Raw genomic sequence first — 15,050 nt, forward strand, 5'->3', positions numbered from 1 at the left:
GCATTTTCACTCTCTAGTGACAACCGCAACAGTGGCAGCCTATGTGGTAAGGCAACTTTGGGGTTGACAGTCCGTTAGGCTGCGTGTTGCGTAAAGGCTAACTGTCTAAAGTGCTCTTCCTCACATCACTTGATGTAGGCTACGTAATCACATGTCTGACTGTCACGCACTGGCAGTAAAGGGCAGAGATGCTATTATTGATTGTTATTCATCCAAGTATGAAAACTAGGATGCAGTTATTGCTTAGGCCTATGATGTGCAATGAATCAATCTAAACCCCCAGGAGATAGGTTGTGATCTCAGCTGATAGTCGCCCTCCTTTTCCTATGAGTTGAACTTGATATTGAACATTAATATTTTGGCTACCCTAAATTATATTTTGAATAGTAGGACTAGGCCATCTTTCTCTTACAGTTTGTTAACTCTACTGCCTGTTACAGTAAATGGAAATGGTGCTTTCCTCGTCATGACGTGAGTGGTAGAGCCTTGGGTAACCTCATAGGTCTGACCCATGTCCTATATCTTTTCACATTCGGTACAGTAAGGGGCGCTCGTGTATCAGTTCAAATTCCAGACTTCGACTCCCTCGAGTTGAACTCATAAGTCAACCCAAAAGCCGAAGGAAGAAGTACAACATGGCAGGACGCGACAGGATTGTGCATTTACTCAGGCAACTTGAAAAAGCAGCGTAAGTTGATTCCTAATCGCGAAAATGCACAAATACACGATTGTTAAATGCACTTGAGGTAGTGGTTACTTAAGGTAGTTATCTAATATAGCTAGGCCCCTACCTAACGTGTTATGTAGTAGCCAGATGGCAGTGCAAGCATCGACGTCAACCCAACTTCGTTTCACTCGCGGGTTTGCGTCAAATGATTACACTGCTTATGAAAATGCCGTTTTTTCCCCCATTTACAGGTGCAGATGCCCTGCCCATTCTCATACATTCCATCAAGGTAGTAGTTGGATAAAATAACCTGTTTATTATAACACACAGCGTTATTGTTAATTAAGTTAATTGTAACATGTATGTAACACCTAACAGCTTCATGTGCAAAAGCTCTGTTCTGCCTCTCATTCAAGTTTTCTATGCACCTAGTGATTTAGCGCCACCTGGGGAAATTTTATTTATTTGTATCTAGGTTGCACTTATTCTATCGTACTTTCTTATGTGGTGTAATAAACAGGAAACTGTGCCCATAATTGCGAACATTATAAAACAGTTTCTCCGTGTCAAAATGCGCATCAGCCAATTAAAATCGTTGATTTATTTACGCTTGAAAGAACGCTACATTGTAACTGGTCCCATCAGATAACCTGGCACACGTTAGCCCTATGCTAACCTCACCAGATGACCGTCATTATTTCCTGGAACAAAATTCCACATAGCCAATTATAAATTATGACTTAGATGGACTTGAACAAACAGTTTTCCATAATTGCAACCATAACAAAGTTAAGGACTCTCATTATCATCCTACAGATGGCAGTATTGCAGTAACAGTCTCAGTTATTTTAAAGAAGCTTATCGCGAGTCGGGGCTCGAAAACATGTTGGCGAGCATCCACACTAGAGGAAAGTTTGTCAATCTACAGTAGGCCTACACCTGTCAATCAGTTGACCAACGCATCCTACAGCAGGATGTAGACCTATTAATGTGGTAACACAGACCATTCAGTGCTTTCGGGTTGTGTTCATTGTCACGTTTTTTTATATATTTTTTAATTTATTTAACTAGTGAAGTCAGTTTACAGTGACGGCCAACCTAGGCCAAACCCTAACCTGGACAACGCTGCGGATGAATTCAAAGGCAGCCCGACTGAAAATGACAACACAAACAGCTGGGTTGCTCCTTTCCCCCTCCGAGCACCTGGGCCTCCTCTCCCAATCCGAGGCCCATTTCGGACTCAAGCATACCGCCTACGTCGACAACGGACTCAAACTCTACCACGCTCAGCGAGATCCCATTGACCCGCAATGAGTGGCCCTTGGCACTTATTTTTTTTATTTTACTCCCTTTTACCCCCTTTTTCTCCCCAATATCGATCTTGTCTCATCGCTGCAACTCCCCAACGGGCTCGGGAGGCAAAGGTCGAGTCATGTATCTTTGAAACATGACCCGCCAAACCACGCTTCTTAACATCCAAGTAAACCAGCCAAGTAAACCCCCCCCCCCCCCGGCCAAACCTACCTCAACCCGGACAACGCTGGGCCAATTGTGCACCACCATATGGGACTCCCGGTCACGGCGAGTTGTGACACAGCCTGGGATCAAACCCAGGTCTGTAGTGATGCAGTGCCTTAGACCACTGCACCACTCGGGAGGCCCGTGGTACTGGGCAATTCTGCCTTCCTTCCACCTGAGAACTGTGTCAGAGGTCTTACTCCTTTTAGCTAAAAATGACTGAAGGTTTGGTAACCAACTTACGTTAAAAGTTCATAGTGGCAGATGCCAGGTGGCACCCAGTGGCCATTTTATTTAGCTGCATCTAGCTTGCACTAATTCTATGGTACTTTCTTATGTGGATTGATAAACAGGAAACAGGAAGTGTTTTATTCAATTAAGAACATTTCTCAATAGTCTGATGCACTCATGATGATCTGCTGCCATCCTTTTGTTATGCCTGCATAGCTCTTTACTCCGGTTTATCTATTAAAACCAGAGGTTTACGGAAAGCCTATCCCTGACTCTGGTTCAGTTCTTGAATGGAGTTTGGCTATCTTTTTTGGTTAGAAACACCTCAAGGAGGACAGTACACTCTCACTTTAAAAAATAAAATAAATGTGTACATGTGTACCACTAATTAGGGTCCATAGAAACATGGAACAAAACTGTGGTTTTTACCCTGTCAAAACATGTTTTAAAGTTGTAATGTTTGTGCTCTAGCTTCAGGACATGACTGTGGAAGAAAAACGGATTATGCATTTGAGGTAACTTGAACTATTTAACCATATTTTCACTCATCTGACTTTGACATGGCCACAGAAGCTTTTCAAAATAATTAAATAAGCCCTACTAATAAGCAGACATGACAGTTATTAATTAAAGTAAAACCAACAATATAATCCAACTACTGTCATGAGGCTCAGCATAAAACCCCTTTTTAAAAAGATTTAAAGTAGTCTTCAGGCTAAAGTACTGCAAAAAAACTAAAAATGTACTGACACTTTTCTAAGATATCTATCTATTTCTCTATTTTATTAATGAAAAGTAGTCAACAGTATTCTTCCTTGGGATGTTGGCCAACGTTAACCATATTTTTCATGTTATTATTTGGTTTCAGATGGCGAGCTCAAACATTAGATATGGAGAGGGTGTCACACGGGAAATTGGTATGGTAAATAAGTCTCTGCTATTTGTTGATGCTATTCATGACAAGATATGAAACAACTCATGTTTACATAATATAATTGTTCTTCCTAAATGGTAAAGGGTTGTGTTCACAAGTAAAACGTTTCAATAATAGAAGAGACATGAACAGGCCTAAAATTGAAATGCATATGATGCTTTGAACATTAATCATATAAGATTTTGTCTAAGACGTGAATAACTCTCCTATTTTGTGATTTTCTTTTAAATTGCAGGATCTTCAGAACATGGGAGCCCGTAACGTGTGTCTTATGACGGACAATAATCTGTCTCAGCTCTCTCCTGTCGAGGCCGTGTTGGAGTCTCTAGTTCAGAACGGGGTTAACTACAAAGTTTATGACAATGTTCGGGTGGAGCCAACAGACTCCAGGTAACCCTTGTGCGTTCCAATTGGCACCCTAGCTATTCCCTATATAGTGCACTACTTTTGAACAGAGCAGGGTCCATAGGGCTCTGGTCACAAGTAATGCACTACCGTATATAGGGAATAGAGTGCCATTTGGGACACTTATTTTCAATGACTGTATTTTCTATTTAATTTATTTAACTAGGTAAGTCAGTTAAGAACAAATTCTTATTTACAATGACAGCCTACATACAGTACCTACACCCAAGGTATGGCATACATCTTGACTGGAATTTCATCATTACATTTGATATTGATTATAGTTTTTCCTAATTTGGAGTAAATGTATGGATGAAAAGCGTAATACAAAGGTCAATCAAGGGATGAATTTTCAATAAAGTAATCACTTTCTCTCTTTAATATACAGCTTCAAGGAGGCCATAGCTTTTGCGAAGAAAGAAACGTTTGACATGTACGTTGCTGTGGGTGGAGGCTCAGTGATTGACACCTGTAAAGCTGCCAACCTGTATGCCTGCCATCCCGACGCGGATTTCCTAGACTTTGTCAATGCGCCTATAGGGAAGGGAAAGCCTATTACAGGTGCTCTCAAGCCCCTGATCGCAGGTACTATGACCCCCAGTCACAATTACACACTGAGGTTAATAGGTTTAGGAACTAACTGACCCTGGTACACTGGACCATTTAGAATTTGTTTTATGTACACTGTATATAAATGTGTGTTTACTAGCCTCAACTATTATAGATTACAGAGATTTTTTTGTGGATGGTTGTGCACAGCTGATCTTGTTAGACTGTACCTCATATCCTCTCAGGGACGAAATTAATATGTCATACACTTTTAGAACAATTTAATGGATGTGCAGATATGGAGTTTTCCTAATATAGGCTAAACTTGTACATGTTAGTCACATGGCAACTATTTTTCTCTTAAGTTCCCACAACAGCAGGAACTGGCAGTGAGACAACAGGTGTTGCCATCTTCGACTTCGAAAAACTGAAAGCAAAAACTGGTAAAAACACTTTGTCAGGCCACAGCTATCTCTCTCCTTAGTTGCATTGCTGGCCTCACATTCAAATGATAATTCAATTCATACTGTATGTTGCAATGTTTCATTCAATGACTCAGTATGACTTGCTTGTCTTCTGGTTCATCTATTCAGGCATCGCCAGCCGAGCCATTAAGCCGACACTTGGAATAGTGGATCCTCTCCACACTCTGCATATGCCCGAGAGGGTGGCTGCCAACAGCGGTTTTGATGTGCTATGGTATGTAAATATACTGTATTCAGTGCATTCGTAAAGTATTCAGCCCCCTTCCCCTTTTCAACATTTTGCCAGTTGAGGACTTGTGAGGCGTCTGTTTCTCAAACTAGACACTCTAATGTACTTGTCCTCTTGCTCAGTTGTGCACCGGGGCCTCCCACTCCTCTTTCTATTCTGGTTAGAGACAGTTTGCGCTGTTCTGTGAAGGGAGTAGTACCCACGTTGTACCAGATCTTCAGTTTCTTGGCAATTTCTCGCAAGGAATAGCCTGAATTTCTCAGAACAAGAATAGACTGACGAGTTTCAGAAGAAAGTTCTTTGTTTCTGCCCATTTTGAGCCTGTAATTGAACCCACAAATGCTGATGCTCCAAATACTCAACTAGTCTAAAGAAGGCCAGTTTTATTGCTTCTTTAATCAGGACAACAGTTTTCAGCTGTGCTAACATAATTGCAAAAGGGTTTTCTAATGATCAATTAGCCTTTTAAAATGATCAACTTGGATTAGCTAACACAACGTGCCATTGGAACACAGGAGTGATGGTTGCTGATAATGGGACTCTGTACGCCTATGTAGATATTCCATTAAAGAAATCTGCCGTTTCCAGCTACAATAGTCATTTACAACATTAACAATGTCTAAACTGTATGTCTGACCAATTTGATGATATTTTAAATTAACAAAAAAAAGTGCTTTTCTTTCAAAAACAAGGACATTTCTAAGTGACCCCAAACTTTTGAACAGTAGTGTATATTGATCACATTCAATCAGTCAGTCTGTGTAACATATTATTATGTTTTTAAGGCTACATTCACATCTTTTATCAACCTTATAAGCCAAAGAACTCATTCATCAACATGCTTCTCTCTACCGACATGCTTCTCTCTACCGACATGCCTTTGACCTTTTCCCCACTCTGTGCTCTTATGACGTCAAGGTGGTGCCAGATAGAAGTGACTGATTAGAAAAATAGGAGTTGGATTAAGTTATTTTCTTCATCTGTTCTCTTTGTGTGTCCTTATGCAGCCATGCCCTGGAGTCCTACACGGCTCTTCCCTACAACATGCGCAGCCCCTGCCCTCCCAACCCCATCAACCGGCCGGCCTACCAGGGCAGTAACCCCATTAGTGATGTCTGGTCCAGACATGCTCTGAATGTAGTGGCCAAGTACATGAAACGGTAAACGCCTTCCTAATGAGGCTTCCACTAGTTATTCCACAGTTGTATCCCCTAAAAATCACTACTGTCTATTTTGGAATATTATTATCAGTGGTTTCTTATTATTAGTGCTGATGTAGAAGATGTCATCAACTGTTCACTTTCTCCCTCTAAGGGCGGTGAACGATGCTGAGGATGTAAAGGCCAGGTCCAGCATGCATCTTGCCAGTGTGTTTGCCGGGATCGGGTTTGGAAATGCTGGGGTCCACTTATGGTAAAGTAAACATATGGTTCATTATGCCTTTATAATGATTGAAACTGCACGCATCCCCTTCCTTATATGAATAGTTACAGTGTGTCCTGTGATTGATGATTAATGTGACTGATAAGACCCTTTTTGTTCATTTTCTAGCCACGGTATGTCTTATCCTATTGCTGGAAATGTGAAGACTTACATGGCTAAGGGCTACAATGTGGATCACCCTGTCGTGGTAAAGCTATTCTGGTCCTTTTCTTCGTTTTAGAACCAATACAAAGCAATCTTATTATTGAAAAATGTCTGTTAAATTTGACCTTTATATAATTGAAAATTCAATATATTTAGTTCCAAATATCTATGATCTCTATAACCATAGTTTTGACACTGATATAATGTATTTTCATTGGTATTCTGCTCCATGTTTGATATATACACTGAGTTTATAAACCATTGAGAACACCTGCTCTTTCCATGGCATAGACTGACCAGGTGAAAGCTATGATGCCTTACTGATGTCACTTCAATCAGTGTAGATGAAGGGGAGGAGACAGATTTAAAGAAGGATTTTTAAGCCTTGAGACAATTGAGACAATGGATTGTGAATGGGCCAGACAAAATATTTAAGTGCCTTTTGAATGGGGTATGGTATGGTTTGTATCAAGGGTGCAATTCAATATTAGGAAGGTGTTCTTAATGTTTGGTATACTCAGTGTATATTTACAGGTAACTGCCAAAATAAAGGAAACACCAACATAACGGAAACACCAACATTAAGTGTCTTAATAGGGCGTTAGGCCGCCTTCGCATAGATTCTACAAGTGTCTGGAACTCTATTGGAGAAATTCCATAATTTGGTATCTTTACAAAAAAATATATATATATTTTTCTCCCCAAGACTCCCCAACGAGTCTAGCCTGGACTCAAACCCAGAATCTCTAGTGGCACTGCGATGCAGTGCCTTAGACCACTGCGCCACTCGGGAGGCCCATAACTTGGTATCTTGTTGATGGTGGTGAAAAAAAGCTGTCTCAGGTGCCTCTCCAGAATCTCCCATAAGTGTTCAATTGGGTTGAGATCTGGTGACTGAGACACACACAATCTTTAAACCCCCTATACTCTTTTGAGTCTCCTCTTTCAAAGTCACTGAGATGTCTTCTTCTAGCCATGGTAGCCAAAATACTGGGCAACTGGGCATTTTTATGCATGACTCTAAGCATGATGGCATGTTCATTGTTTAATTAACTCAGGAACCTCACCTGTGTGGAAGCACCTGCTTTCAATATATATTCTGAGCAGAAATGTTTACGCAACATGTAAAGTGTTGGTCCCATGTTTCATGAGCTGAAATCAAAGATCGCAGAAATTTTCCATATGCACCAAAAGCTTATTTCTCTCAAATGTTGTGAACAAATTTGTTTACATTCCTGTTAGTGAGCATTTCTCCTTTTGCCAAGATAATCCATCCACCTGACAGGTGTAGCATATCAAGAAACTGATTAAACAGCATTATCATTACACAGGTGCACCTTGTGCTGGGGGCAATAAAAGGTCACTCTAAAATGTGCAGTTTTGTCACGCAACACAATGCAACAGATGTCTCAAGTTTTGAGGGAGAGTGCAATTGGCATGCGAACTGCAGGAATGTCCACTAGAGCTGTTGCCAGAGAATTAAATGTTCATTTCTCTACCATAAGCTGCCTCCAACAGCATTTTAGAGATTTTGGAAGTACGTCCAAACGGCCTCACAATCGCAGACCACGTGTAACCACGCCAGCCCAGGACCTCCACATCTGGCTTCTTAACCTGCGTGATCATCTGATACCAGCCACCCGGCTGCGCCCCTGCCCAGTCATGTGAAATCCATAGATTAGAATTGAATTGATTTAATTTGACTGATTTCCTTATATGAACTGTAACTCAGTAAAATCTTTTAAATTGTTGTGTTTATATTTTTGTTTATTATACTTAGTATCCCTCATTTACTGAAGTGTTTCCTTTATTTTGGCAGTTACCTGTATATAACAAATATATTGTTTCAGAAATATGTATCTCCATTCACAGTTTAACTATCAAGCATTAATAGTTCCCATGTGTTGCTCTTCTGTCCCATAGCCTCATGGTCTGTCCGTGGTTCTGACCTCTCCTGCTGTCTTTGCCTTCACTGCCAGTATGTGTCCAGAGCGCCACCTGGAGGCAGCAGAGATACTTGGTAACAGCAACTCTTCTCTACAACACCCCCAACAGTGTTGTCATTAAATACTAACAGAAATATATTCTCAATTGTAATTTCCTTTTACCATGGCTTAGTCTCAAATGGTAATCTATACCATAAACAGCGCTCTGGTTAGTGCAGTGTAGGTGCAGTAAGAGGTGTCATGCATGCGTGGCACTATTGTTTCCTCACTGATTTTGTGACGTCAAGCTCACACCCCTCCATGTCTCTCCTCAGGGGCTGACGTGAGCAACACCAAGAGGGAGGACGCTGGGCTGCTCCTGGCCGACACCCTGAGACAGTTCCTCTATGACCTGAAGGTAGAGGACGGTCTGAGTGCTGTCGGCTACACCAAGGATGACATACCTGACCTAGTGAGAGGAACAATACCTCAGGTATTAGAAATGTTTCACATTAAATGTGCAAGACATGTTCTTTCACGGCCTGATGAAGACTATTGAGCCCAGATGTTGGTAATAAACCCACAAGCAAGGAGAGTTTAGTGTGCCAGTGCTACTTTCCTTTTTCATTACATGTACTATGTCTCTTTTTCTGACTGGCATTTCCTGTGTCTGCCCCTGATCGTGTCACTATGGTCTCTTGCAGGAAAGGGTGACAAAGCTGTCTCCTAGGGAACACACAGAGGAAGATTTGACTAATTTGTTTGAGGCCTCCCTGAAGCTGTACTAAGACTGGCTCTCTTATGCGTCATCACCCACTCTCATACTGTACCTGTGTGAGATGATAAGAGCCCAAAGGACTCTGTGCTATTTCCTATACAGCACACTACTATTGACCAGGACCCATAGGGCTCTGGTTAAACATTGGGCACTATATAGGGAATAGGGTGCCATTTGAGACGTAGCCTCTCACCGGTTTGCCATCCCATCCTCCTTTTATTGATAGATACAATTAAATGATAAGGTTCCTTATTTGATTATACAGTATATTACCCCGATTTCAAATGTTGGTGTTGGTTTGTATTTACTACAATATAGTACACCGTTGCTGTCATGTTCCCCTCCCCATTCATTTGAGAATAGACTACTGGTCTGGACTGGACTACATTGTTATGACAGTGTTGCGTCATTCTTAGAAGTGTACTATTCTTTTAATCTAGTTTCCAGATTATTCAGGTTAACTGTTATGTAAAGTGTGCCCTAATGCTAAGAAAGTCTGATCTGGATGCTTTTAAGTAGGTTAACCCAGGAGAGCACACTAGGAGAGCTTTTAAGGTCCATTGAGAGAAAGAGAGCCAAGTTAAGGTATCAATATGATACAGAATATCATTGCATCCCAAATGGCATCCTATTCACTTTTGGTCAAAACTGGTGCACTATATAGGGAATAGGGTGCAATGATATTTATCCTTATTAATGATATATACTGTATATTGACATGGAAATAGAGTTACGCTAAATCCTCATTACTGTTAGGTCTTGATGTAAAGCAGGACATAACTGGATGTCAAAATAAATGCATTTTAGGATACAGAATCATTTATATTCAAAACGTACATGACTCTGATCCCTTAAAATCATTAAATCATTTTAGTTTCTGTTTTCTTTGCTTGTCTTGGCAATGTTTCTACTTTTTTCACTCCTGTTCATATATGCATATATCAAATGTATTTTTTTTGAATAAGAAAATAAGAATTTCAATAGATTAAGTATTGCAATTTAATTAATGGTAATTTAAATGTGTGAACACTTTTTTTGTGTGGGCTACAAATGAATGAGGAGTAGACAGAAAAAAATCTGCAGTACATTATACTTGTGTTTTTACATGGCAATGATTTAAAATGTTAATGGTGGATCAATCTTACTTTTTGTTGAGCTCAGTTTTGTTTCGCATTCGTGTGAATCAAAATGACAGATTGCAGATGAAAATAGATTCAAAGGTGTCAGCGAGTTCGAAGAAACACTGTATGCGACTTGCGTGTGTGTGATGGATAGAAAGGGTGTGTGTGTGAGGTGTGTATGTGTGATGGAGAGAAAGGGTATGTGTTACTGTGTTTCTGTGCAGTGGGATTAGTGACACTGGTGTTATTTAAAGCGGCGTGCTATAGTGTGGAGCTGCTAGACAGTGTCTCAGACACAGCAGGAGAGGATGCAGAAGATCTATGTGCAGAGTGATGGGCACTTTGAGGTGTTCACCACTGTCTTCTCCCCACAAGGTGAGTACCACCTGCAATCCTCTCTGTTTCTCAGTGTATGAGTGCTGATTTAGGATTAGTTTTGCCTTGAATCACAATTAATAATAATGCATGAAGAGGAAGTAACTTATCCTAGAGTACTCTGATACTCTTGATCCATTACGGCCCCAGTTCTATTATGGGCTAGTCTCATGTTGTCATACTGTCCTGGTCTTTATTGAGGTTGTTATTGTGCATAGAGGATTCATTTATTTGCTTTTTCAGGGTATTTTCATTAACTGGTTTTCAGTAGCCTATCATAGTTTTGCTGTCATCTTGCCTAACAGCTCTTTATGACTTCATATCTACCCTTTTTTATCAGCTTGTAGAGCAAGAACAAGATACAGGCCTAGGGAAGCAGTGAAGGTATGTTAATGATTTCTCATTATTGAGAGCTACATGTATAGTAAGTCGCAACCAGAACATCAAATGTATCGCAAGCACAGATGTGAACGATCTAGTGTCAGGATGACGTTCTGCAGAGGACCAAGATGTGTTGTCATTTAGACCAGAGGAATGGAGCAACAACATGAATGGATGATAAGATGAACACAGTGAAAACATTATATGGTATACAGTAGAGCTAGAAGATCTACTTAGAATTGATTTAGCAAGATTAGTCCGATGTGATTGGTGGACTTTCTCAGCAGAAAGTGACATAAGGGAATGACTTGAGGGAAGCAGTGTAGTCTACTCCTCCAGGCAGGCCTTGACCCCCTCTCCTTTTTCCACATCACAGCTAAGAACCATCTATATATAGCTCTCTCTATTGGTTATTTAAAGGAGATCAACTCCAGAGAGCCTTGGACTGTTGACAGACATGAGGAACAGGAGACATAGATAGACTCTTATCCCTCTCTTTGGATAGTGTTCAGTAACAAATTATTATCAAACTTCTGTGCTCATAAACTGTACAGTAACTACTGTTTTTATATAGAGCAACAAATACACTGTCCACGGTATTGTCTCTCTCCTGGCAAAATATACATGTCACTGATGTCAGTGTAAGGAGGATATACAGTACTTGTAATTTAAGACAAGATAATCCTCTTATCTGGTCTTCATTGGGGACATTTTGAATGAAAGCGCAGTGGCTGGGTTTGGCCTCTGTAACCTGTTGGTTCATCAAGATAGACAATTAATGAATTAAGTATATTAATTAAATCTCAAGAATAGGATTTGTAGCATGAAGTAATATTCTGAGTGCAATGAGTTGTAACTTCAGTTGTCTCAGGTAAAGGGAGAGAGCATCCTCAACTCTTATTATCTTGCATTAACAAATGAAAGTGGTTTTTGAAGTTGGAACCAAAAATAGGTAAACTATTCCTTGAGTAGTACTTTGTCTCTTGAGTTACAGTGGCATCTTACTTCTTCTCCTTCAGGTAGTAGCAGCAGTCAACTACAGGCCTCAATGGCCAGATGAACTTCAACTCTGTCAGGGTGACATCATCCAAGTTCTCTTCAGAGATGAGCCGTCGTGGTGGTTCGGGCGTCTACAGAACGGGGCAGAGGGGTACTTTCCAACCGCATGTGTGACCAGACTGAACCAGGTAAGGTTTTTCCCTGACTGCTGAAAAGCAAGATAAAAAAAGGAATGTAGAATGTTTTTTTAATTTTTGTTTTGTGAACAACCTTTCATTAAGGTACATCATCCAGATATTGCACTAAAGAGATTAGGAATGTTTTGACAGTGTATAACTTACCGTGTAGATACAGTTGAAGTCGGAAGTTTACATACACCTTAGCCAAATACATTTAAACTCAGTTTTTCACAATTCCTGACATGTAATCCTAGTAAAAATTCCCTGTCTTAGGTCAGTTAGGATCACCACTTTATTTTAAGAATTTGAAATTTCAGAATAATACTAGAGTGATTTATTTCAGCTTTTATTTCTTTCATCACATTCCCAGTAGGTCAGAAGTTTACATACACTCAATTAGTATTTGGTAGCATTGCCTTTAAATTGTTTAACTTGGGTCAAACGTTTCAGGTAGCCTTCCACAATAAGTTGGGTGAATTTTGTCCCATTCCTCCTGACAGAGCTAGTGTAACTGAGTCAGGTTTGTAGGCCTCCTTGCTCACACACGCTTTTTTAGTTCTGCCCACAAATTTTCTATAGATTTGAGGTCAGGGCTTTGTGATGGTCACTCCAATACCTTGACTTTGTTGTCCTTAAGCCATTTTGCCACAACTTTGGAAGTATGCTTGGGGTCATTGTCCATTTGGAACACCCATTTGCGCCCAAGGTTTAACTTCCTGACTGATGTCTTGAGATGTTGCTTCAATATATCCACATAATTTTCCTCCCTCATGATGCCATCTATTTTGTGTAGTGCACCAGTCCCTCCTGCAGCAAAGCACCCCCACAACATGATGCTGCCACCCCCGTGCTTCATGGTTGGGATGGTGTTCTTCAGCTTGCAGGCCAGAGGACATTTCTCCAAAAAGTACAATCTTTGTCCCCATGTGCAGTTGCAAACCGTAGTCTGGCTTTTTTTATGGCGGTTTTGGAGCAGTGGCTTCTTCCTTGCTGAACGGCCTATGGCGGCTGCGTGGTTCCATGGTGTTTATACTTGCGTACTATTGTTTGTACAAATGAACGTGGTACCATCAGGCATTTGGAAATTGCTCCCAAGGATGAACCAGACTTGTGGAGATCTACAAAAAAAAATTCTGAGGTCTTGGCTGATTTCTTTTGATTTTCCCATGATGTCAAGCAAAGAGGCACTGAGTTTGATGGTAGGCCTTGAAATACATCCACAGGTACACCTCCAATTGACTCAAATTATGTCAATTAGCCTATCAGAAGCTTCTAAAGCCATGACATCATTTTCTGGAATTTTCCAAGCTGTTTAAAGACACATTTAACTTAGTGTATGTAAACTTCTGACCCACTGGAATTGTGATACAGTGAATTATAAGTGAAACAATCTGTCTGTAAACAATTGTTAGAAAAATAACTTGTCACGCACGCACAGAGTAGATGTCCTAACCGACTTGCCAAAACTATAGTTTGTTAACAAGAAACTTGTGGAGTGGTTGAACAACTAGTTTTAATGACTCCAACCTAAGTGTATGTAAACTTCCGACTTCAACAGTATATAACATAGCTTCCTGGGCAATTAACTCAACAGAAATAAACCGTCCCAACTAGTTGTTGGACAAAAGCTTGATGATGTAATCATGGACGTTGACCAGAAGGTCTAATTTTGGCATGTCTAAGTGAGTTCGGTATGTGTTTACAGAGTGATGATCACGGGCCAGTGAATGCCAATCCAAGCTCGTTACAGAGTTCATCCAAGGATGCAGCTCCTGATGCCCCCTGTGGCTGCACAAGGTGAGAACATCTGTGATCCTATCCCACCTCCTCCCCACCCAACAAAACCACAGAGGATTGACTTCAGTTGATTGTAGTTGTCCTCAGTACAGTTAAAAAACTACCAACTTATGCAGTTTTCCCCTCCATTAGGACTTCTATAAATTGGGTCACAGAGAATCAACAAGAAGCCCTGTGTTTGTTTCCCTCTTTATGTATGCAGCGGTCGTAGTACTCCAAAGGTCCCCAGGCATGCGAAAGAGAGCTTCTTCCGGGCCCTGGGACACGAGGCTTCCTCAAAGTCAGGCTCAGCCCACAGCTCCCCAAGCCTGTTGCACCGTGTGCTGTCCAAGGGCCACCGGAGGAAGATTGACGCCCAGGGACTGGGAGATGTAAATTGCTCCATCAATGTAGCATTCGAACCTGACTGATTGTTTATCTCTAAGAATTGTATCATGTATGTGCAGCCCTTTATTCTGTGTTAGTTTCCATGGCTGTTAGGTTCATCAAAACACAAACTTCACAAAACTGGAGCTATTATAGCTGTCATATTTTGGGGTAATAGTGAAATATCAATCATAAGCGTGTGACATGTTGCACTACTTGTTCTGGAGTATGTTGTTTATCCTCTATTCACCATTGAGATTAATGGAGTACAGCAAAGTACATGTTCTGTCTGTCTTCTCTACTGTTAATAGCCAACTGTGATCCCTTATTTGTTAGCTGTTTTTACCCCATTGTTATTTGCACTGTTGCTTCACTTTAATTTGTACATATTGTATATATTATATTTGAACAAAATACATTGTGATGTTACATCATTGTTTGCCTTCTTCATAGTATGATTGAGCTTCCTGCCCACCCAGTCTTCAGGCACTCACAAGCAAAACACACTCCTCTAGTGGGAACTT

General features: G+C 40.7%; 2 protein-coding genes across 4 annotated transcripts; both read left to right on the plus strand.

The window, feature by feature from the left end:
- Nucleotides 1-545: 545 nt before the first annotated feature.
- On the plus strand, nt 546-10,193 carry adhfe1 (alcohol dehydrogenase iron containing 1). 2 transcript variants are annotated; one of them, XM_071362011.1, is made up of 14 exons: nt 546-688; nt 919-956; nt 2,888-2,931; nt 3,285-3,338; nt 3,586-3,740; nt 4,144-4,340; nt 4,670-4,747; nt 4,898-5,003; nt 6,026-6,178; nt 6,333-6,431; nt 6,570-6,648; nt 8,529-8,625; nt 8,866-9,023; nt 9,235-10,193. In XM_071362011.1, exons 1-14 carry the CDS (start codon nt 636-638, stop codon nt 9,316-9,318), a joined length of 1,395 nt encoding a protein of 464 aa, XP_071218112.1. In that variant the 5' UTR covers nt 546-635; the 3' UTR covers nt 9,319-10,193. The 2 variants fall into 2 exon arrangements, with proteins under 2 accessions (XP_071218112.1, XP_071218113.1); XM_071362012.1 differs by lacking the exon at nt 919-956 and having other exon boundaries at nt 577-688.
- Nucleotides 10,194-10,304: 111 nt separating this feature from the next.
- On the plus strand, nt 10,305-14,960 carry LOC139550829 (CD2-associated protein). 2 transcript variants are annotated; one of them, XM_071362013.1, is made up of 5 exons: nt 10,305-10,804; nt 11,145-11,188; nt 12,205-12,372; nt 14,069-14,160; nt 14,363-14,960. In XM_071362013.1, exons 1-5 carry the CDS (start codon nt 10,738-10,740, stop codon nt 14,568-14,570), a joined length of 579 nt encoding a protein of 192 aa, XP_071218114.1. In that variant the 5' UTR covers nt 10,305-10,737; the 3' UTR covers nt 14,571-14,960. The 2 variants fall into 2 exon arrangements, with proteins under 2 accessions (XP_071218114.1, XP_071218115.1); XM_071362014.1 differs by lacking the exon at nt 11,145-11,188.
- Nucleotides 14,961-15,050: the final 90 nt, after the last annotated feature.

This window comes from Salvelinus alpinus, chromosome 23 (genome assembly GCF_045679555.1).
Source record: "Salvelinus alpinus chromosome 23, SLU_Salpinus.1, whole genome shotgun sequence".
NCBI classification, from domain to species: domain Eukaryota; kingdom Metazoa; phylum Chordata; class Actinopteri; order Salmoniformes; family Salmonidae; genus Salvelinus; species Salvelinus alpinus.